Source organism: Lepidothrix coronata, unplaced genomic scaffold, assembly GCF_001604755.1.
Source record: "Lepidothrix coronata isolate B3197 unplaced genomic scaffold, Lepidothrix_coronata-1.0 Scaffold122, whole genome shotgun sequence".
Classification (NCBI taxonomy): Eukaryota; Metazoa; Chordata; class Aves; order Passeriformes; family Pipridae; genus Lepidothrix; species Lepidothrix coronata.
In genome coordinates, this window is record NW_016690302.1 from 1,587,274 (window position 1) to 1,611,816 (window position 24,543).

The 24,543-nt window shown below is 51.2% G+C and overlaps 1 protein-coding gene across 2 annotated transcripts in view; it reads right to left on the reverse strand.

Moving 5' to 3' along the window:
* Nucleotides 1-68: 68 nt before the first annotated feature.
* The window catches only part of NOC2L (NOC2 like nucleolar associated transcriptional repressor), a 43,167-nt gene continuing 18,692 nt past the window's right edge, over nucleotides 69-24,543 (reverse strand). Inside the window, exons 13-20 of one of the 2 annotated variants that reach the window (XR_001876553.1) lie at nucleotides 23,123-23,236; nucleotides 22,857-22,958; nucleotides 18,008-18,151; nucleotides 13,041-13,154; nucleotides 9,611-9,746; nucleotides 5,254-5,394; nucleotides 3,101-3,322; nucleotides 69-267 (exon numbers count right to left, since the gene is read on the reverse strand). Coding sequence is in view for 1 of the 2 variants with exons in the window: in XM_017825794.1 (XP_017681283.1) it covers nucleotides 3,177-3,322; nucleotides 5,254-5,394; nucleotides 9,611-9,746; nucleotides 13,041-13,154; nucleotides 18,008-18,151; nucleotides 22,857-22,958; nucleotides 23,123-23,236 (897 nt within the window). In the remaining variant the exon portion in view is untranslated. Of the gene's footprint in view, nucleotides 268-1,041; nucleotides 3,323-5,253; nucleotides 5,395-9,610; nucleotides 9,747-13,040; nucleotides 13,155-18,007; nucleotides 18,152-22,856; nucleotides 22,959-23,122; nucleotides 23,237-24,543 lie in introns of those variants that run through there. The other variant, XM_017825794.1, reaches the window with a different exon arrangement.

Sequence of the window (24,543 nt, forward strand, 5' to 3'; positions counted from 1 at the left end):
AGAAGATTTCAAAAAAAAAAAAAAAAAAAAAAGGGAAGGAAAGAAAATGATCCAAAGATGTCCTGAGACAACGCGAGTGAAGAGAAGGATTCTGGAGGATGGCTGCAGCATTCCTGTTCCCTTTCTCGCCCAGAGATGGAGAGCCCTGGACAGGGAATGAACGCTGTTCTTTGCCTTCAAAGAATCCTGGCTGTAAGGAACTCCTGGGTGTGACTCCAAGCAGGGAAGGGGAAGGGGCTCCGCTCCTCCCAATGGTACTCAGCACCCCTGAGAGCAAAGAGAAAAAAAAAAAAACCATAAAAAAAAAAAATCATCACACCAACCACCTTCCCAGATCTCTCCTCCTCCCTGGAAACTGTGCTCAGTTCCTCATTCAGGTGTCTATGCATCTCTAGCGACTTTGAAAACAATACCAAAGACAGACAAAAAAGGAAAAATTAAAAAAAAAAAATTAAAAAAAAAGAGGAATTAAAAAAAAGAAAAAGGAAAAAAAAAAAAGGCAAGTTCCCGTCCATGTTTACTTCCGTGCGGATGGTACGGCACCGGCGGCTCCGGGCTGGCCCCTTCCCTGGCACAGGGCCCTGTCAGCACACAGGAGAATGGACTCTGCCTGTGCTCCAGCCCTACAGAGGTGTTCTTTTATTTTTTTTCCCCCATTAGATGTCCTGTTTCAAAGAGAAGAAGAAGAAGAAGGAGGAAACGTGTTGCTTGGGTGGGATGAAGGCTCACAGCCTCCCTCCTCACGTGTCCAACAGACTCATTGCTACATCTGGGGTGGGGTTGATTGATTTTTTTTTTTTATTTTTGTTCCTAGGGTTGGTTTTTTGTTCTTCTTTAAAGCCTTGTTACAGAGGTGGATGTAGTTGCACATTCTGGCCTGCTGTGGACCATGAGACAGATCCCTGGGAGGGGGAGGGATGCTGGGGGCTAAAAAACAATGGGCAGAGTTTTTACTACTGTGAATGAGCTGGGAACTCCTGGGGGTGACCTCCTGTGACTTGTACAGTTGTGAACAACAATCACATGTGGTACTTTTCTCTCTCTCTCTCCCCTGCCCCCTTTTTTTTTGTTTGTTTGTTTTTTGGTTAAACGTTGCACGTGCTACCGTTTGTTTTTTTTCTTACAAAATAGCTTGGTGGTACATTAGCTTCTTTATATTGTAAAAAAAAAAAAAGTTTAAAAAAAAAAAGTCATTATGCATCACATCACGATAAAAAAATGCTTTCCAGCAATCAATTTAAATAAAAAAAGGAAAACACTTAATTTACAAATGGTACCTGGCTTTAACCAAGAAGTCTCTCTCCTTTTTTTTTTTCCACTGGGGCCATGTGGGTGTTGGTGCTTCAGAGCTGCCACATTTCTGGCCTAAAAACCAATCCAGGGGATGGTTAACAGCTGCCAGAAGGCAGCCAGCACTTTGCCCAGCTAAGATAGAGAAAGGAGATAAAGCAAGTCCTTTCTCTTTTGGAAGAACAGGTAAGTCAAAACCTTTTCCTTACAGTTAGGACATCACAGTTCTCACCTGTGGAGTTACATCCTGAACTCCCATATGGACCTGTCTGAGGATTCAGCCTCAGTCTTGAGGGCTCCTTAGCCCCTAATGAACCAGCAGGTACTTTGGCCCCCTCAGAGCGGGCTTTAAATAATGACAATAATGATTATGTTAACAATAAACCCCAAATTATTAATTTCTGAGGTTAGCCTTCCTATGGGAGGAAGTATCCGGGTGCAGGCCTGGTAATTCCTGTAACTGAAGAATAAGCAGCCTTCCCCGCCCCTATTCCTGCTGCTAAGCTCCAAAAAGCCACAAAAAATAAAAGTATATTTTATATTTAAATGTTCTTTTTTTTTAAAAACCATCTTGTCCCCTTGTGGTGTGCAGTGTAAGGATGCCTGGAAGGGCACAGGGAGGCAGTGCCATGAAGGCAGAGCTGCCCCTCTCTGTGCAAGTCACTTGGCCACCCTAAGCACTGACAGACACCTACTGACCTCACTGAATGGTGGCAGAGAAGAATAAATATCATGTATTTACTCCTGGCCTTCTATCTTCTTTTTAAAAAAAAAAAAAAAATCTGCATTAACAAATAATAATGTTCTCAAGAGGCACAGTTAATTTTTAGGAGTGACTCTGTCAGCTGTGCCCTAAGGATACTGAACAGCAAATGCCCTCTATTTCCAGTTTATTTTCCAAAGAAATATGTTTCTTAGCTGCCAGCCTTGCAAACTACCCGTGGTCTCAAGAGAGAAGCTCTTTTTTTTCTTTCCCAGCAGATCACAAATTGCCCAGTGCCCACCTTGAGCTAAACTGTCCCCCCACAGGCAGCACTCCCAGGGGCAGAGACATAATGAGCTGCATCTGGAGGCTGCCCAGGTGATGCAGGGCTTGGCTTTGAGGCAATAAAAGCCAAAGTCACTGTTTTGGGGTCTCCCAGAACAAAAGGGTGCTCACAGCAGCTGGGACTGGCCCTAGAAAGGGCTGATTTTATGTCCCTGTGGGTGACAGGTACTGCCAAACTCAGACTCATCCCACACAAATCCAACAGCTAACACAAAATGGAAGTGTTTCCTGCATTATTAGTTGTGCCTTTCCTTATTCCTTCCTGCCTGCACAGCCTCCCCAACCCAAGGAACTTCAATGTGAAGTTACCTTCTGTAGCACACTTACAGCCAGCTTGACTGAGCTGATAAAAGGCTTCCATTGAAGCCACAAAGCTCTGAAACACGCTGTGCCATCCTTAAGACCTTCTTGGCAACAGGGTTGGTTTTGGTGAGTGCCCCAGAGCAAGATAAGGGGTGACAGGGGTGGGTGGTGGAGCAGAGAGGAACCTTAGCCAAGAAAACTCGTACTTCCCTTGCTCAGCTCGCTTAGCAGGAGCTCAAACTGAACCCTGTGCTATTTAAAGCAGCAGATTTTTAATGAGGGCTTTTTATTATCTCTGCTGAGCAGTTTCACTGGCCTTGACGTGACCACAGTTTTATTGTTACCAAAAACATAACTGGCAGAAAAAGCTTGAGAGTCCCAAGTTGCGTCTCCGCCGCGTCACTGAGCGAGTCCTCGGTGGCACTTGGGGCTCCCACCTGCCGTGTTCCCGGCTCTTACCCCCTGCTCCGGGTGCTGGAGGCTCAGGGAATCCAGTCTGTAAGGGATCAGCGTGGAGGGGAGGCTGTGAGGGAGCTCAGTCATCATCTGAGAAGGCCAGGTCCTCCACGATGTCCTCCCCGCCCTGGGCGAGCTGTTCCAGGTCGGAGCGTGACATCCCTCGGGGGCAGCTCCTCTGCTTCCGTGGCCCTTGGGAATCCTGAGCGCCTTCCCTGCCTTCCTCTGTGGGTAGAGAGAGAGAGAATTGTAAATCCTGCCTTACTGGGAGCCAGCGTGAGGCGAGTCAAGGCAACTCATGACTAATTAATCCCAGACACTCATTAATTTATTGGCGCCTGGAGCGCGGCAGGAGGGCCCTGCAGGGTGCAGGTACTGCACTGGCTCTGAGGTACCCGAGCCCAAACTGGTTCACCTGAGGCAAAAACATACAGGAAGAACTGGGGGGCACAAGACAGGCAGAGCCTCCAAACCTTCATCCCTCTGGGCTCAGGTCAGTCTTCCTCACTGGAGGTGTCGGGCTGGGCTTTGAGAGCTGGGCAGGAAGGAGCTGTCACAGGTACCACCAAAACCTTCCAAATGCAAAAGTATTCCCCAAAGAGTGGGGGGGCCCAGGTGAGAAACGGTTTCTAGGACCTGCTCGTGGGTTGGAAGGGACCTTAAAGCTCAGCCCATTCCTGCCACGGGCAGGGACATCTTCCACTAGACCAGGCTGATCCAAACTGGCCTTGGACAGTTCCAGGGATGGGGCAGACACAGCTTCCCTGGGCAACCTGTGCCAGGGCCTCACCACCCTCACTGTAAAGAATTTTTTTCCTAATATCTAATCCAGCCCTGCCCTAGAGTCAGTGTGAAGCCATTCCCCCTTGTCCTATCACTCCAGACCCCTGTAAATAGTCTCTGTCCATCTTTCCTGTAGGCTCCCTTCAGGTACTGGAAGGCCACAATTAGGTCACCCCAGAGCTTTCCCTTTTCCAGGCTGTTCCTCCAGCTTGTCTGAGTTCCCCAGCAGGCAGAGAGGGAAAACTCTCCTTCCTTCTCCTTTACAGCATTGTCAGAACACACACCAAATACCCATCTATTCCTGGTGCTGGGGTTTGGGTGTGCTTGCCAAGCCACAGCCATCTGCCACACTAAATCCATCAGATTTTGCTCTCTCTTGGACTCTTTTCCCCTCCCCAAACCAGCAGAGAAGCCGCACACAGGCACTTCTGTGGCTGCTCCCCACAACCACACATCACACTCAGAGGCACAGTGAGGAGCAGAGCCTTGGCACTCTGACACAGAGGCCTCAGCAGTGGCACAAAACCCAGCAGAGGAGCCCCACAGCAGCCCCTGGCAGGGCCAGCTTCCCCCTGCTCTGTCAGCTGAGGGGCTTGGCAGGCACAGGCACGGCTGTGGTGGTCATGGTTGGGGCTGAGCAGGGGATGGAAGGGGAAGATACGTCCTCCTCAGCTGCACAAAGCCTGGCTTGGTGTCCAGCACAGCCCTGGTGACAGAGCTGGCAGCCTTCTCATTTACAGAAAGCCATTTAGAGCTGCTTTCTGCCTTCTCAGAGCACACTGACCCCAGCAGCCTCTCACTCCAACACCCACCACTCACCAGTTCCAACTGGGCAGCAGCTACTAATGGGCAGGAGTGACCAGGACCGAGCCCAGAGGCTGGTCAGTGGTTCTATGTCCACACACTGCCCAGTGCAGAAACCCCCATGGATGCAGGGCCTTGGACATGGTCTCCTGTCAGTCCTGCCCAAAGGAAGGGTTACCCTGTGGCATGGCTCAGATAAAAGGGGACGTGCACCCTGCACACCCCACGTGTGTGTGACCTGCAGGGAGCCTCCAAGCAAGGTCTGTGATCTCCAAGCAAGGCTTCTGTACCCCTGTTGGGCTGGGCTGTACTTGGAGTCTGTTTGAGCCTCGCTGCAGGAGGCCCCTGAAAAGAGATGAAAGGGACTGGGGGCTTGTTAGAGCCAGGCCTGAAAAGATCTTAACCCCTTCTCTCCTTGGTGTAACTCAGAACTGCCAGGTCTCCCTGCCCAGGGTGTGTGTCTGTGTGTGAAGTCCCTCCTGCCACTCTCAGCTCACAAGAGCAAAGGAGCCTTCAGGCACCAGTGCTGTCAGGAATTCCCTTCCCCTCTGCCCAGCTGCTCCACTTACCATCTGACTCACTGTCCTCTCCCAGTTCTTCCTCGTCCTCCTCGATTTCATAACTTCCTTCTTCGTCATCATCATCCTCACCATACTCCTTGCTGCTCTCTTCTGAGCTGTCATCTGATGCCTGCTTGGCTTTGCCTTTACCTGCAAGTATTTTCACCATGTAAATGGAAAAGTGAGGAGCAGCACACGTGCAGGGAGGACACTGAAAGGGCAAAGAGCTCAGGAGTGCCAGACACACACCAGAGGGGATGTTTCTCCACATTTCTCACACCTGTCTCCCCAAAACCCACCTCTCTCTTGCACCAGAGGCCTGGAGAAGGATGGATTTAATTTCAGAGGCACCTGCTAGAGGCCAGGAAGGCCAGGACAGAGTCAAAGAAATCAGCTCAGAACCCACAGCAGGGTTTTACTGCTAAAGCCCAGGATTTGCTGCTACCTGGTACTTATGGAGCACCACTGGCACAGCAGCCAAGTGTTCATCTTGCCTGCCTGCCCTGCTCAGAGAGCCAGGAATGCTGGACAGACAGAGGAGTACAGGGAGAAGAAATGAGCCTGCTGAAAGGAGAGGGAATAAATCCCACAGCTGAGACCAGAAAAGGGCTGGTTCTACTGAGAGATGGTGCCTGTGTCACACCCACCTCCACCTTCCATGGTTAGTGCAACCGAGCACAGGGGTAGACTCTGGTTCAGGGCATCCTTGTAAACCTCTCTTAATTTTGTTCCCTCTGTTAGTCACAACAAAAGTGTCTAGGAACAGGCACTGCTGCTGAAAATTCCCTCTGCAGATGGCAAGCCAGGTCCAAGGGAGCCTGGCAGGAAGGGTTAAGAGCCCCTGGGTGCTTGGCTTGTGGGGAAATCATCCACTTCTGAGCCTCTGGACCCAGATTTCTACTCATGCTGGGTTCACTGCAGTGGGGGAGTGCTTCCCTCTCCCTCCTCAGGGCCCTGAATGTCACCAGGCTTTTAAATGACAGAACACAAGTTCTGTACAGAGGGAGCAGCAGAACCAGCTGCTTCTTGCCTCCTTCCAGCCCTGAGCTTACAAACTGCTCAAGAAGCTATTTATTCACACTTCAGACTCTGCTTGGAACCTGCCTGTACATCCTTCTCACTCTGTGGTCCCTGGACCACACCACGGTGCCTGTTTTCTGTCCCACCCTCCCTGCCCAGCAGCTGACCTATGCAACTCACTGAACTGGAGACAGAGCCATCAATAAGCTGGCTGCCAGCATTCCCAGCTCCCTGTCACCACCCTGTCTGCTCTGCTCTCACCCATCTGTCAGCTCTGCCAGCACAGTTCCCCCTGAGGGATGGGGAGCCACATCCCACGGCTGGAGCTCCCAGGCACTGCGAACCCTTGCTCCACAGGAGATGGACTGCAGTGCTGCCCACTGCACCCCATCACGGTGATGGGCACCTGAGCAGCTCAGGAAACAACCCAGGGCACGCTCTCATCCATCAAACACCAAAGCACCAAGAGACCTGGCAACCAGCTCAGCCCAGAGGATTCAGGAGACCAAGTGTGGGCAGGGATTGGGTCATTCCTACCTGCTGTGACACAGGAATTTACTGAACTTCCCCAGCCTCCCCTCACACACAAGCCCCAAATTCCACCTCCTGAGGCACAAGTGCATCAGTGAGACCCCAGAAGACAGTAGGGAACCACTTCTGCCCCCTATTCCTCAGCTGCCAACAGGCCACAGTGGGAATTTTCCCACTGAGAAAGGGCCACGATTCCTCTGGTAGGAAATGAAAAGGCCTGCCCTCTCCCTCCACACCCCTGGCCCCCACCAGTCTGGCATTAAATTGATGTAATATGATTAGGCGAGGGATAAATGAAGAAACCTGTTCAAGTTCATTAAGGCTCAGCAACACCTAATGTGGACAGATCACTCATTACTGCCAGGCCCGGGGAGACGCTCCCTCCTCGCCTTTAATTGCCTCATGACGAGGCAGCCCAGCACCTCTCCCGAAGCCATTAATGATTTCCAGCCTTGCCTTTCCTCCCAGAGATCCAGCTGGTAAATGAGAGGAATGCAGGTACCTCCCCACCCCCACACAGACTGATCAATCCACGCTCTTTCTTCCCCAGCTCCTCGTTCTTTCCTGCTCAGGGGGTTCCCAAAATGTGCAAACTGGTTTCTCTCCCCTCTTCAGCCCTTGCAGAGACCCCAGCCAGGGAGTCTCTCCATCCTGCCAAACCCATTCCAGAGGGCAGCTTGTCCTGATGTGATGGAAGTGTCTGCATCCACCACCTTCCCTGCTCCCTTGGGGAGGATGCCAAGGGTGTGTGATCCTGCTGAAATGAGCAGGGAGCTTTCAGCTCCACCAACACAAGGTAAGGGGAACCCCCCCTAGATCCACGACATTAAAAAACAATTGCAAATTCATCCCTTTCCCTGCTGCACACACCAATACACTGCTGCCATTTCTTCTGGGAGTGGCAGCACCACAGCCAGGTGAAGGCCATAAAAGGAACCACCAGAAACAGCCAACAGGCAGCATCATCTCCTTAGGAGGACCACAGTGGATCCTGATCCAGTAGGCAGGAGGCTTATAGATCCCCACGACACACCAGTGTCACAGTGCCACAGCACCAACGTGTCCTGGGTCAGGTCTCTCCCTGTCTCTTTTCAAGATCAGCATCACTGGGCATTCTCAACTGCACTCCCTGTTTTCCAGCTAAACTTTTTCCCTGTCCCAGAAGGTCCATCCAGGGTAGTCTTATCTCCCTGCCTAGATTTCTGCCATGAGCTGCTCAACATGCCTCTCTTGGAAACAGTTTGAGGCTGATTTAAGATGAACCAAAGTCCTACCGTTGCCCCAGACTCTCCTTTTGACTCTTTGGAAGAGAGGAGATTGTTATGCCTTCCATCTCACAGGTAAAGAAGAAGTGAAGACACAGGCCACAGCAGCTGCAGGGCCTCCCAAATCCCCTTGCATCTGGCCACCCAGGAAAACAATGCCCACAAAACACAGGGAAGTGCAGCACTGGCTTCTCTGACAGTCACTGAGTGCAGAGCCTGGCTGGGAACATCTCACACCCCACACAGAGCAAGAACAAGAGCTCATTGTGTGCGTCTCCCAAGACACAGATGCTTTTCCAGCCTCCCTGTTCCCTGTCCCTTGCCCACTGTGGAGTCACACCACTGCCAGAGGGGACTTCACCCTGTGCCACCACAGCTCCACTGCCCCCACCCAGCGCCTGGGGATCCATGTGGGGCTGAGCACAGTTGCTCCTTGAGATGGAATATGTCTTCAGGGCTGCTCCCTTCCTCCAGAAAACACCCTCCTAAGGACAAAGGCTAAGGAGAGATGGCTGGCCCAGGAATGTTGAAAGGCCAGGCCCATCACTGGCACTGCAGTGCTGGTGCAAACTCAGACTACACAGCACAGCTGTGGGAGCTAAACAGAGCAGGGAGAGCCCTTGGATATCACATGGATCTCAGACCTCACTCTGTCACAGTGGATGGCAGACCCTCAGAGCTGCCAGAGCCTCATGCACAGATGTCACAGCACAGGCCCAGGGCAAAGCCACGCCTAACACGTGGATTGCAAACCTTTCCCCCTTTTATGCTCCCCTCCCATTCTTTGCCAGATCACCTACAAAAATTCCTCTGACTTCAGCCTCAAGCCATCAAACTTTTCCAACCTGTTCTTCCTCCTGTGCCACAGATGCCTGTGAGGGAGAGGATGTTCACTGGTTCTGTGGCAAGTCTCAAGGTTTATCCTCACACCTTACCCTGGGCACAAGTCGCCCTGTTGTATGAATGACAACACATTTAGAAAACCTGGGACATCCCAAACATTCCAAATGACAAAAAGAACATCCAAGTTTATCCTCCAACTCTGTGGTGAACTTCTCAGGCAGGTTTCCACAATTTACTGTGGCCCTCTCGTGGCCACAGCCAGAGGGTGACATCACCCACGTTCTCCAGGTTTTCTTGGCTTGTCAAGAATACTTGGAATGTCAGTCACCATAAAATAAATAGATCAGAAGTTCATGCAAGGAGAGGATCAAAGATCCTCCTGCTGGTAGCCAGTCCTTATGATGTACAGAACCTGTCCAGCCAAACATCTCTTGGTTTTTGGGCTCTCAGGTTGAGGTCGGTGTGTGTGACAAAAGCAAGGTGCCAAGGGGATGAGAGAGGTCATGCACAGGAAAAGATTAATGCAGGACTAAGGCTTTAAAATGAGCTGGACTGACAAAGGAGAGAAAGATAAAAGCCTCTCAAACACCATCATTCTGTACTCTCCCTCCCTACCAGTGTATCTTTTGAACCCACCATGGCCATACTGACCCACATCATATGGAATTCTGGACAAGGAGAAGTCAAGCCCAGCCCCAGCCCTGTACCTTTTACAGAGAATCCACTGTTCTCCTCATCAGAGTCACTGTCCATCTCGAAGAGGTCCTTGAATTCCTTCTTATCTTCCTCCTTTCTTTCATCGTGCTTCTTGCGCTTGATTTCTGGGAAGTTCAAGTCTTCAAGCTGGAAAAAAACCCAAACCAACAGTAAGAACAACCTTAATTTGTACTTTTAAATATAAAATGCAGTGTTTAAACACAGGACTTGGCTTTGCCCAGCCTGCCAAGACCAGCTGGGTCTGTCTGCTGCCAACTGGGAGAGCCACAGATCTGTGAGCTGGTCACAAAGGTGACTGATACACACAAAGCACTGCTGCTCTATTGATCTTTACCTAATAAACTACTTTTGCTAATGGACCCTCTACTGCTGGTACCTTAGCAGGGATAATAATGCAAGATATCCACGAGGAGCTGGCTGTAGGATCTCTGGACTGAAAGCCACACAAGCCCAGTGAAGCTCAGGAGGCAGCACAATCAAGACAGACTGTGCTGGTCCTCTCTGCAGCAGGAGTTCCTCCAACACCAAAAGCTGTGACAGCTACACCAAGGCTGCCTTGCTGGGTGCAGATTTCAGCACGGTTAGATGGCAGGGATGCTAAAGGTCTGCCTGCACCCCCATCACTCGCCCTCGTGGAGGATCAATGGGCCAAGAGCCCCCTGCTGCAGCCAGCCAATATCAATGCCATTAAGCACTTGCCATTGACACCACCTCACTGCTCTTTACACCTCTCCGGAGGGGGATTAGGGGGAGGATTTACTCGCAAGGGCTCAGGCCAGCAGGGCAAAGATAATCAGAATGCAAATTAAATCCCAAGTGCTCTGGGAACATCAGCTGCCCGCTGCCCTGCCTGGCTGCACACCCCCTGGGAAGCACTCAGGCATTAGCACACATTAGCTTGCTTGGAAACATTCACCCCTCGAGTAATAACTCATTTGCTCCCCCCCATCCCCAACCCCTCAGACCACCCCTCAACACGCTCCTCCTCGACCACTTCAGCCCTCCTGAGAGCTTCTCCCGACGGGAACAGCAGGGAAGCACAGCCTGTGTGGAAGGGCAGCTCTCAGCAGAGAGAGAGAGAGAAAGGGAGGACTGGGATGGGGAGGGGAGACAAGGGAGATGGAGATGTGCATTTGCTCCCGCAGCCAATTCCAGCAATTTCTCCCAGCCTGTTTCACGGTTATGGTCCCCAGCTGGGCAATATTGATCCTGGGAGCTGAGCACTTACAAGCAATAACCTGCAGCACCGGGATGGAAAGTCAGGAGCTGGTCAGAGAAGGGGAGAGGAGAACGAATCACTGACCACCATTTGCAGGGGCCTAATTTTAAATCATCTTCCCACCTGCTCTTTTTTTCCCCCACTGTGAGAGGCCTCTGCTCCCACTGGCCCTGCTGGGCTGTCTGTGCTGGGAGGGTGGGTGAAGGGAGCAGCACAGGGCTGGCTTTCCAAAACTGCAGTCATTCCATGCCAGAGAGGAGACTTGGGAAGCAAAATGCAGCAAGGGCAGTGATCCAAAGGCACTGCCAACCAGCTGCCCTCAGCTGACCCAGTGACAGACTGCCACCATCTCTATAGAATCACAGAATGGTCTGGGCTGGAAGAGACCTAAAAGATCTCATTCCACCCCCTGCCATGGGCAGGGACACCTTCCACTATCCCAGGTTGCTCCAAGCTGGCCTTGAACACTTCCAGGGATGGGGAGTCCTCAAGCCCAGCAAGCTTGAGGCAGAGGGGTGAAAACATTTTCCATATTTCTGGTGGACACAACAGCCTCATGTGCTGGCAGCGTGTTCAGCAGGGAGCAGAGGCTGTTAGTCCTGTGTTAGTCTTTGTATTTTCACACTGCCTAGGAAAAGTCTCCATTTCCAGAGGCACCCTACAGTTTTGGGTGACCATCAGTACTGGCTGAACTCAACCTGAGCATATTACAAAGGACCTGGTGTTGAATCCTGCTGAGTTGTGCTACCTCCAACTTTGAGACACCACAGGACTGCACCTCAAAATAAAGGCACCCAAACCCCTGCTTGCCATGGAGTGATCACAAAGCAAAGGAATGAGACTTGTACTGAGCCACAGCTCACAGATACGGGCTGTGTTCATCACACACAAGCAGTAATTAGGTAATTTGGGGGCCAGTCTTTTAATCCCCAGCTAGAGGGTTACTATCTACTGAGTCTCACGAAGCCGATTAGTCCACATCCCATTAAAAACCATTGGGAAAAGCAAATGGAATGGGCAGACAGGGTCAGCCTTGTTATATAAGGCAGGGCTGCAGCTCAGAGCAGCTGAGAGACAGCCTGATCTTTTTTTTTTTTTTCCTGTTATTATTTTTTTCCCCCCAATGGTTGCTAATGGGACATGGATTTTCCCAGCCCTAATGGGCCTCATGGTGTTCACTCTCCTGCTGGGGCTCACAATGCTGCATCATTAAACTACCAGTCCCCACCGAGGCACACAACAGCCCCATTCACCAAGCAGAGATGCCAGGCAGCCACGGGCCTTTCCAAGATTCTGACTCCAAATTCTGCCTCTCTCTGCAGTCTATCTGCTCAGCCCACTTTCTGCAACAGAAAACAAGCCCCTGTCACTGCCTTTCACACTTCCCCTGGTTTCTTGAGCCTTGCTATATGAAAGCAATGTCCTTCTCCACCTCAGCTGGTCCTGGACACCCCAAGGAGCTCCAGCTCCCCTCCTCCACTTAATAGAATACAGGGGCTTGTCTGCACTGAGGGCTGATCTCTCCCCTTGTGAAAGCTGCTTCAGTACCAGGAAGGTGTCTAATCACACCAGCAGGGCCAGTTTTGGGCAGGAGATTAACCCCACTCACAGCCATCACTTCTCACTGTTTCTTAGCCCTCCCTCCCAATTTCCTCTCTGCAAAGGCCACATTCTTTGCCCAGCACACAGCGTGCTTTTTGTTCCCTCTGCATGGCTGCCCCGGGGATTTTCAGCCTCCTGCCCTTCTCTCGGCCTGCTCTACAGTACAGAGCATTTGTAGGATCTCCCAGGTCTCCTACCACGCCCTGGGACTCGTCTGGGAGCCAATCATCCTCATGTCCCATCGATTATTTTAATTGTTCCCCAGCATACACTGGAGACACCAATTATATCTGTTTCCTGCTGCCTGGCCAGGAGCCTGGCTCAGCCACTTTCATTGCATTAGCATCGAGACAGCTTTCCTTTGGACTCCTAATGGAGCTCCCACCCCCTCCTCCTGCATCCTGGAGTGGCCAAGGAGCCTTCCCTTGGGCAGGAGATGTGGGAAATGGTTGTCTGGGCACTTCTGTTCAGACAGCAAGGCCCACCTCACAACCAGCCACCCCCACCATGGGTGCTTACCACCCTGCTGCTGCCAGGACGTGGCTCTTGTCTTCCCATGGCACAGATGATGCCCAGTAAACCATGGATTTAGCACTTACCCTTTCTTTGCCACTGATTTCCAGTTGTATCTCCTTCTCCCTCAGCTTCTTCCACTGAGTGTAATACTTGGTCAGAGGTGTCCCCTCCTCTTTGACCTGCTTCTCCCATTGTTCCTGGGGAGAGAAGGGGGTACAAATTTAAAGGCTTTCAAAGCACTTTTCCATTTTGGCAGACACAGGGAGTCAAGAGCACAAGGTTAAGACCCTTTCCCAAACCACACCTTCCCAGCTTATGGGTAGAAGTTGGCAACCACAACTAAGAATGCAAGGAGGGCTAAGTGTGACTTCAGCCACAGTTATTTAAGCAACCACTGAGCCAGAAGTGGTTGTGACTGACAGCTCTCCTTAGGCAAAGCAAGGCCTGAGCACTGCAGGGAAACCAGAGGAAGCCAAAAGCTGAAAGGGACAGGTTGGACAATGAAACAGCTTAATAATGTGATGCCAAAGCACAGGACACCAGTGGCACTGAAGGACAGCATGGAGTCCTCACAAAGGAGCATCCATGGTGGTTTATATGATGCATTAGCTTATGGAAGATCAGACTGTTTCAGCGTGAAATGTGGGTTCCCAGATTCCTATTTCTGCCTTCTAGGCCAGGCCTGATTCTCAGAGTTGCTGAGAACTCACAAGAGGTTCTCCTAAAATGAGTCAATGCCCCCTGGGATCCACTGTTACTTTCCTGGCCTTGAACATTCACTTCTGCTCTGGCTGCAGTGAGAAGATGCCAACAAAGAAGTCAAGGCAGATGATGCAGCTGCTGTACTGGGAAAGGAATTACTTCAACTGAAACTTGAAGGGAGGAATAAAAAAGGGACAGACCAGAGGATCTATCAGGACAAAATCTCTATTCCCTGCTCCTTCAATGAAGGCATCTGATCACCTGCTCAGTCCTTGCTTTTAATTCAGGAAAACATCACACGAGCACTTACAAGCTCTAAGTACCAAAAATGTCTGATTGCCTGTTCCCCCTGTTCCACAGCCAAGTGTTTATTTTTGAAACAAACATTCCCCTGCAGGGTCTTGGACTCATCCCAGCCTGGAGAGAGCAGAGCATGAAGAAGTGCAGAGCCTGTTTTCCGCTGCCCAAGCGGGGAGAATAAGGAGGTGCAGACACCCTAAATGGTGGGAAGCCAATTAAATGGTTAAAAATTCCTTTATGCTTCAATCATCTGGCATGTCAGTGCTGAAAGGGGGTGCTGCTATGTCATATTAGAAACATTCTTCTTAACCTGCCAACATCCCTTTACTAAAAACCCCCACAGAACTGTTACCTGGATCACCACAGAGCCCAGAGGCTTTGCATTACCCCAGAGTAAAAAAAGTCAACCTAATCTAAGCAGAAAGACATGACATATAGTAAGCAGAAATTGAAACAGGCAGAGGAGGAAGGGAATGAGCAACAGGAATAAAGCTTAGCATAGATACACCCAAAGGTCAGCACAGATCCAAAAGGAGTATCCTGAATCTAAGGCTGGGAAAACTCCAGAGCTCTGTATGGGCAGCTGTGTGTACACACAGTGCTCCTCACCAGGGGTGAGAATGAAAAGCCAGATCATCCTCACAGCAGAAAACACGGTAGCAGCTTAAATATTCTTCAGCAGATCTCAAATCAACTGCTCCTGGGGAGCTGAGCCCCAAAAGGAGGGAGCTGTGGGGTGGAGGCTGCAGGCTGTGAGCCAAGGCATGGGGAGAGGGTTGGCTGAAGAGCAGGACTGTGCAGGGACAGCAGCACAGAGCTCCCAGCTCACGCCAGGAACCAAGCACTCAGTCTGTGCTGTGAAGGGAAATGCACCAGCCTACACCAGGCCCTGATTTGGCCCATCCCTGGGAGGGAAGTGGAGGTGACCTGTGGTCTCTGCTGCTGGTACCAGGCGCTGAGCTCGGCAGTCAAACATCACCCAGCTCCAACAGCACATTTATGCACCTACAACAGGCACCATCCACACTGCACCGAGCCAAACACACCCTTTCTGGGAATCTCAGGCCCAGGCTCCCAATCCCCCCCCCAGGACTATTTGTAGCATGTCTCCAGGTCTGCAGGGCTGGAGCTTGTGCCTCCTCCCCAGCAGCACGGCCGATGTGCTGATGCCAGTGCCAACACCAGCCTGCAGACCCAGCACATCTTCCCTGCCCACCCAACCCACCCCTCTGGCCAGAGCAGCAATTCCTGAGCAGCACAAAGGCACCCCACTTATAGATCGGGCTCTGCTCGTGCTGCCAGCTGTAATCAGGTGATTTGTTGAGGCTGCTTGGTATGGACAGCTTCTGAGAAAGGCTCTTCTTACAGAGAGGAAAGTGTTTGTTCTGCCTGATACAGCTCTTTTGGTTTGCAAGTGTGCTGGAACCCAGAGATAAAAAAGACCATTAAAACAATCGCATTTGTCTAGTCAGAACACCTCACTGGGAATTTTGAGAGAGGGGATGCCATCCCACCCACTTTAACCTTTTGGAATTCTCCTTCTATTGCAGTTTTTGCATCACTGGGCTGTCAGGGAACACCCCGCATGGACTAAGCCCTGCACAGCAACAAAAATATCATCCTCCACCCTCCAAAAAAGCTTTCAATCTGAAATGTGAGATGGGGATGAACAAAGAAGACCTGGAAATCCCATGGAAAGGAGGCAAAGCTTTCCACCAGCTCACTCCCTCACCTCCCCTTTCATGAAGCGTGACAGCCTGAGGGGCTGCACTGCTCTCAAAACGAGGGGTCCCCAGCTCAGCACAGGGGTCTGATGGGGAGCCCAGCACATACTGCAGGTCCTTCTCCTTCCCTGCATCTTCCCCTGCCAATCCAGGGCCCACACCAGTGTAGAGGAACCAAAAATCACAGCAGCACATTAAGCATCTGGCTCCAACTTCAGCTGCAGGCTCCACTTTTCTTGGCTCCCCCTCATAAAGACCTTAATTATTATAGTAACCTATTAGCACTGTGCTCTCAAAAAAAGCACTGGCTCTTCATTCTTAACAATGACAATAAAAAAGTAAAGTTCTCAAAATAATAAGGAAGAAGTCAGGCTGAACACATCTGGTGTGCATGTCCCTCCATACCAGAGTTCCTGGGATGTGAGGAGGGATCCTTCCACAGTCCCTCCATGTTAAGTTAAACATTGCAACCCCACAGCATTAAGTTCAATCCCCAGGGACTCTTTGAAAGAGTCCCTCAGGTGAAATCCCCCTTTCCAAAGCACACTCACCACTCTGTAATTCCCCATGACAGACACATTTTGGCACATTGCCGAAAGAATTAGCTTAGAATTTAGACTTCCACAGTGGAACAAGGACAAATGCATGGGAAAACCAGAGAGCATTTGCTTTCAATTGCTCCTGCTGGCAAGGGGGACATGCACATACCTCCCCTTCCCTCAGCCCTCCTTCCCTTCCCTTCTCTGGCAGTGTTTGCTCAGGAGAGGTGCCAATGCCCCACACAGCTTGGAAACAACCCAGACTTCGAGGGACACTCCAAATCCTTTTGGGAAGCCCAGCCTCCATAGGAGCTTTGGCCCTTCTTGGGAATCTACACCATCTGCTTGCAAAGGTGTAAGGGGGAAACACAGGCCCAGCCTGGGTTCTGGGCACAAAAGATAAGCCACTATGGCTTTTCCACCCCACAGAAGCGCTGAGTGGGCTGTTTCCTCTGCTCCCAGGAGCACTGATATCCCAGGAAATGAAGGGAAGGCTCCCTCCTCCCACAGGACAACACCACAGTGGTGCAGAAATGCAGTTTGCACAGGCAATCCTGGCGTCCTCCATGAGCAGCACTTCACACTTCGCTCTATCCCCTGAAATGGCAGAACAGCAGTCCCCAAACCTGCCTGGCAAACTGGTGTCCTTCCCTTAACCAGCCTCCTTTACTCAAGGCAGGTGCCTGTTGATGCCAGTTCAGAGCCAGCCCCTCCTGATTCACACTGATGTCACCCAGACATCCCTGGGAAAGCAGGTGCACCAACCAGGAGACACCCAGGCAAGCAAGATGTTAAAATAATCATTTGGTTCTTACACAAGGCACTGCAGCCAGAGCTGCTGGGAAAAGCAGACAGTGGCAGAGTTGTTGGAAACCCTGTTTTTGTTTAGCTAAAGACCTTCCCCAGCTCATCCATTTCGTGGAGAGCCCGGGAGGTTGAAATCTCTGCCTCTGCAGTGGGTGGGTGGTCACAGCACTGCCCACAAAAATACAAACCAACAAACCCCAGACTGCCTCGCTCCAGACGGGACACAAACCAGCCCAACCCAGACTGGCATTTACAGAACCAAAGACTGCTTAGTCACGTCAAACCCAGTCCCACCAAACCCCTTAATCCCAGAATAGCACTGCTGTGTCCTGGCACTGATATGCCAGGATTTCAGTGGCTGATTTTCCTGCAGTCTCTGCCCCTCAGTGTCTGCAGACACATTAGTCTGCACTGCACTGCTGCTCCGTGCTCAGCTCCATGCCAACGGGTGGAGCTTCCAATGATGCAGAACTCCAGACTTTCCAATAAACCATGTGGCCACAGAGACTGCTCTGACCCGTCAATCACCTTGCAGACAGAGATATTTTCACCTCCCTCCTGCCAGGCAAGGAAGAGCCAGTCTCCCTACTTCCTCTCACAGAGGGGACACACACAGCTCACCCGTTATCAGGCTTGCAAAGGTGGCAGAATCCCCCCATCACTTTGGGCACCTTCCTCATCAGGAATGGGATGATGAAAGAAAACGTCCCAGCAAAGGCAATGCCCCAGCAAAGCAAGGCATTTCCATGCATGTGTGTGCTTTACAAACAACAGAAGGATACAATTTATGGGCTGTGTTTTCCATGAGGCTTTTGGCTGCTCAGCCTTGCCGGGGCTCGGTTGTTTGTGAACATCTGCCCCACCGTTTCCAGGATCTCCTCCTCCTCCTCCTCCTCCCCCCCGCTGCCACAAGCTCAGCCCAGCATCCAGAGCCTGGCTGCCTTTCCAGGAAGGCCACATGGAAGCAGCAGGACTCACCACAGCCTCCCTGCTGGCCACGCCGAAGGCGGCTCTCTGGCGCTTGCTGGAGATGTAGGCAGAGTTTTCCTGCAGCTTCTCCAGGAGCTGCCGGATGGGCTTGCAGTAGTTGGCAACCTTGCACTCCTTCAGGAAGGATTTCAGCTGGGAGGAGGAAAAGGAGAGGAAGAATGAAAGCAATATGAGAGTTTTCATAAACAGCAAAAAGAAAAAGCATTTCCCACCCGCAGTGACAGCACCGGGGCATCTTTTCCCTTTAATTCATCCCATATTCCAGGGTGTCACCCAGATCAGGCCTGGGGGTCCTGCCTCCCTGGGCTGGGAGGGTGCAAAGAGCTGCAGTGATGGGCCAGATGTTTCTATGTTACCCACAGCAGGAGCCTTGCTCAAAACCAGCTCTTCTGCACCCTGTAACACTACTTTGTTCTGAAAAAGATGGATCAGTGGAGTTCAAGCAGCCAGGAGGAAAAAGTCTGTGCTCTTGGGGCTTCAACTTCCAGCTGCTGTTGCAGTTACAACAGCTCTGTCTCCTGCTCTGTCAAATAATGAGGAGGACTGTGGACCAGATGCATGAAGACCAGGAATAACAGTGGATACTAAATGGCCAGAGGCCTAGGGAAGCCAGGATTGGAATGGGGAAAGCTGTCTGTGGGGAACATCAGTCGATATTGGGATGGCAATATCAAATACAGTGGGTTGTGGGTGAGGCTGATGGCTGGGATTGAAGGCAGAGTTTGAAAAGAGGTTTAAAATTGGGGTGGGGGTGTGTGTGGGCTGGGAGTAAGGGCCTTTAGCATCCTTTGGTGGGAAAACTTGGTGCCGCTCCAGGTGGGTCAGGACAGAGTCAGCAGGGCTGACTCTGGCTCCATGTCTGAGTGCACCAACCCGGCTCCAACTGGCACCACTGACTTTTCAAGGGTTCAAACCCACCCCCCCCCACATAAAAATCTACAAAATAACTCTCCAACACCACTGCACTGCTCTGACACCTCCAAGATAAAAGCTGAGGCAGCAGTGGATGCTCCTGATGACAGAATGAAAGATGGGGGTGTCCACATTGACTCATGCCTTGAATTCCACTTTACTACTCTGTCTGCTAACAGTTTTCACCAACTCCAAGACAAGCCTCTGGAGTGCTGTCCAAATTCTGCAGGTCAAGCTCTTTGCTAGACCCATATATAAATACACACACACACACTACACAAACACTTGATTTAGAGAAAGAGATCCAATAAGGCAAAAGAAAATGGTTAACCACAATGGAACCTTCATCTCAGCTGGGGCCTGCAGATGCTATCATGATAGAGATAAAGGGTTTCCAGTCAGCAAATACATTACTGCCTCCCCTACTCATGGCTTCAAATGTTCTGCCTCAAAAGACAGAGCTGGGGGAAGGATGAAGATGTCTCCCTCCTGTGAAGCCTTGGCTTGATCTTACATGCCAAGTGGGGAGGTATTAAATGTTAATCAAGAGGTGACAGTCACACCCAGCCCCTCTCTGCCAGGGCACTGCTCTCCTGATGGGTATGTTGCTGCAGGACCTGCTGCCTGTGACACACATGGAGGATCTCCCCCATTAACCAGCAGCAGGGGCTTCCCTTGTCCCTTTATCCCCAGCACACACCCACCTGCCATCACACAACCAATCTCAGAAAAATGGGATTTAAAACAGAGACCTTCCCTGCTTTCCACAAAGCACACAGCCCATCAAACCAGTACAAAGAAACCATCAGCAAAACTATTCTCCTGCTGACGAAGCCTGTCCTACCCTCACTCCCCCCCTTTCTAAAATATTTATTTTTTATAGGTGCTGCATATTTATCTCCACTGAGAGATGCATTTGTCATTCGATTTATCTCACTTGATCCCCACAGCTGCAGCCCCAGATCCATTTCATCCGCTGCCACATACATTATCATTTTTCTTCCCTTGCAGAAGTGTCACCAGAAATCCTGCGAAATCTCAGGCTCTATCAGTGCAGTTTGGTGCTGTGTGTTTGCTCTCACAGCCCCTGTGCTTCATTTCTGCTTCCCCCCCCCTCCTCTCTCCCAGCCTTGCAATCCCTCACAGTCCCACCACTATCTGCCACAGATATTAATGAAACGTAATGAGATCTCAGTCCCGTGTTAAGAGGCAGGGAACACAACCAGGGAGGTAAAAGAAGATAAAGGACAGAGAGAGAAAAAGGGTCTGTGTATGCCTTTTCCCGCTCTGCCAAATATAAGTCATATCTTTCCAGAATAAAAGCAATCAGGACATAAATGTGTGTGGATATATGTCATTAAGATCTCCCACCCCAGCTAAGCAGCTCTGTGATTAGTGGGATTGATTCTGTCTAACTGCCAACCAAAGGTTTACACCAGCAGAGACCACAGCAAAACCCCAGCTCCTCTTACTGTAAGTGATGCAGGAAACTAGAAATGATCTGAAGCGGCTTGGGCACGTCCTGCAGGGAACCCAAATCATGCCCAAAACCCTGCTCACAAAAAGCAGGAGTATTGAACTGGGGACAGAATGAGCAGCAGCAGGAGTGGCTGCTGGCAAGGCAGCCCAGCACCTCCTGCCCTTCTGTCTCACTGCAAGCCAAGCCTGGATTGTGCCATCTCCTGCCTCCACCAGCACTGCCTACCCCTCAGCAGTGCCAGTTTTTCCCCCCTCTAACTTCCCACCTCTGCTCTGTGATGCCTGTCAGGGCTCTAGAGGAGGGAGGAGGCTCTTCCAAGCATCCAGAGGCTCTGCACTGAGCTCCTCAGCAGCCCATGGAGGCAGTGACCACCATGGGGTCGCCCAAGGGGCAAGAACGGCAGCTTTGAACCACCTCCTGTCCCTCCCGGGCTCTCCTTTCCTTTGATCTGCCGGGGGTGCTTCCTGCCTTTCAGGCAAGGAGGAGGTTGGAAAGTTGAGTCTGAAGGCAGTTCAGCCCAGCTTCTCCCAGACCCACTGACCAGAGGAGGAGGAGAAGAAGGAGGAGGAGGAGGAAGGCAGCCCTGGCCAGCTGGAACGCAGCCCCCGCGCGACGGCGCTGAGAGAAGCGTGAGCTCACCAGGGAGGGAGTGTCAGGACAGATGGATTTTTACAGTTAACTGGAACTGCTCCAGGAGAAAAGCCTCTCCCCCCTACCCCCCCAGGCCTTCCCGAAGGCTCCGAGATTTTGGGAAGCTAAACCTCAAGCACCCCAGCCCGGCAGACGCCACGAGGCTGCGGTTAGTGGCAGCCAAAGAGGAACCCGATAGCATCAATCCTCTGCAGGAGCCCAGGCTGGTCCCAGGGTGTGTTTGGAAGCCACGAGGTGCTCGGTGCCAGAGGGCCGTCAGCCGCTTCTCACTCCAGCCAGAACATCGGCTCCGACAGCTCCGATGCTCCCAATAGCTGCTGGCTGGGAGGAGAGGGCCTTGTTTGCTGCCAAAAAAGTGAGGAGCACGCACAGCCAGCGAGCACAGGAGCTGCTCTGATGCACAGAGAGGGCCTGTCAGCTCACATTAGCCAAGGCAGCCCCTGCCAGCCAGCGCTGGGCTGTGCCAGGCTGGCGGCCCCGGCCAAGAGCCGTGTGCCTGACAGATGCCAGGCTGCTGCACACACGGAGATCTGCCTCCCAAGCAGCCCCAGGGGCACAACCACTGCTCCCATGTCAACCAGAGGTATGACAGCAACAAGGTGTGCAGGCACACAGGGCTCATGGCAGGCACCAAACAAGCTGGGGTTCATGTCCCTGTGGAGGGCAGGACAGCAGCCCTCTGCCAAAGCTGTGTGGCACCTGCCACTCCTGAGTGAGAACAGAGAGGGCTGGAGGAAGGGAGGGAACATGTTTCAGAATATTTACACTGAACAGTGCTGTTTGCAGCTTCCTCATGAGGGGCAGCACTGGATCCCACTGTGTGGCCAGTGACAGGACCTGAGGGAATGGCTGGAGTTGTGTCAGGGGAGGGTTAGGCTGGATTCCAGAAAAAGGTTCTTCCCCCAGAGGGCACTGAACAGGCTCCCCAGGGCAGTGGGCATGGCCCCAAGGCTGCCAGAGCAGCCAGAGAGTTTGGACAACGCTCTCAGGGACAGGGTGGGATTGTTGATCCTCATGGGTCCCTTCCAAATCACAATATTCTCTGATTCAATAATAATCTTACTGTTCAAAGCAGAGAGGTCACGGCTCATTCCAAACTGGAGTCACTCAGCCAGCAAGGCATCAGGAAAGGATGATGCACAGTAGGGATGCACTGCACTACTGGGCTGTTTTATTGTGGACAGTAAGGTACAAAACCATGGAAGTGGCCAGGAAGAGCACCCTGCACCATGGAATGCCAGGGGAGAGGCAAGGGAGACTGCTGTGCAGCACTGCTGTGAGGGGCAGCAAGGAGGAGGGATGGAGACAAGAATTGCACTGTTGTGTGGAAGGACTCGGGAGAAAGTGCCCCAGTGGCTGGAGAAAGGAGGGAACATTGCCATCTTGTGGAGAGCACCTCAGGGAGGCTGAAGGCAAGGAAAAGCACGGGCTCAGAGCACAGGTACTGCTCTGAGACCACACAGCAATTCAGACAACTCTGAATGCCAAGAACTCAGCTGAGTTCCCCATCCCAAACCCCATCCCCACAGCAGTCATGCAGCCCCTGCTCTACTTTGGTTCCCAACAGAGTGGCAAACTCCACAGCCACTTTCACCTACCTTCAGCCTCCTACTTAGATGTGATGCCTCTATTCCTCCCCAAGAACTCCCCAAAACACAAATAAAAATTAAGATTAAAAGGTAAATGGCTCTCCCCTCATTTTGAGGGCCATCTTGAGTTCACTGTCAGCTTCAATGACTTTATCCCTGCCCTGTAGACACTCATGGTACGACCAAGAAGTATTTCACACCTTACCTGAATGACAGTGGGCAGAACCAGCTCTGGGAACCCAATGCTGTGGGCTTGGCTGTGGAGATACTCAAGCATCAGGTCATAGAGCTGGTCAATGAGTCCATCCTGAGCAGGAGAAACAGAAATAAAGATATTGCATAGGAACCAAACCCTACAGTGGTTGGGAAAGGAGTCTCCAGCCTTATGGGACAGGGCACAGAGGTCATTGTGTGCAGCTCTGTGGGTCCCAGAGAAGCTGCTGAGGTTACTTACTCTGTAGTAACACTTACTCTGAAGGCCTTTTCCTGCAGGTTGGCATTGGAAAGCTTCAAGATCACGGCGAAGTTTATGGGCTTGGAACTCATTCGCCCTGGCCTCTTGTTGAAATCCACTTGTTGGAAGACCTAGAGGAGAAAAAAATGACTGTAAAGACGATCATGCCACAAAACAAACACCAAAGGACTCAAATGAGATCGTGCAGTTGGTGGCAGAGCTGAGGAGACAATCCAGAAACCCTGATTCCTGCTCACCTGCTCTGATCACTGACCCACAGCTTTCCTAAATATCCAAGAGATACTTAGGGGACAGTCAGGAAGCAGACACCAACCACACTTGGAGCTTCAGAGACCCAAGTGAGAAAGATGTCACAGAAGTGTGAGGAAAAAGGAGACAAACACAAGCAACAGCACAAGAAACTGGAGGTTTGTTCCTCAGCCTCACGTTTCTAACAGTCAGAAAGATCAGACCTCAGTGCCTGGGTGGATTTTGGAGCTGTCCCTTAAGGTAAGAAGATTTTTCAACAGCAAGGCCAAACATCGCTTACACCAAACCCATTACCCTGCCACCATCACTGAAAAGATTGTCCCAGGAAACAAAGACCAGGAAGCCCTTTTCACAAACACCCCCTGCACCACTTGTAGCTGAACAGCCTTTCAATACATGCATATTACTCTCCATGGACAAATTCCATTTTATAGCAAGAGACTTGGAGAAAAAAAGAACCTCCTCCCCGAGTCTGAGAGGAGACCCTGCACCCTTCCCATCAAAATGATGACACAAGCTCCAGGGCCCAGCTGGATGCCCAGCAGACTCGTATATAAATGTCCAAAGGTAGATCTGCACCTTTGCTTTTGTGTTTTTCCAGAGCTTGTCTAATGATAATGGCTGGGGAGAGGAGGATTTGTGGAACAGAAGGTCATGGTAAAAAGCAGAAAAGAGAGAAGTTCATGTATATGTGTGTGGCTGTTTCTCCAGGGTGGCATCTCAAATTTGATTTTAACTCAACGCCATTCTTGCCTTAAAACTTCAACAAACTGTAATCAATAGCAACAACTACAAAAGGGTTTTCTCAAATTCTTTCTGGGGGAGTTTCCCAACTTCACTGGGGGAATGGCAGCACGAGCCAGGTAGGGCCAGGATCTGCCTTGGTCTCTGGGCAGACAGGAGGGTACACTGTCCCAATATCCTGTGTGTTGTGCAGTTCTTCCTCTGAAGGTGAGATACAGGGATGAGTAAAAGGGTTATAAAACGAGCAGCAATACAAATATGCCCTTTCCCAGCCTATCAGGGACAGAGGGAAAGATGGTAAGAACGTAAAAAAAACCCAGATTCCCAGAGATCCCCATCAGGGGATCACAAGTTGCAATCAAGGGAGGTGTTCACTGGCAATAGGAACTAATAAAAAGAAAAATAAAAAACGAGCCAACAATTG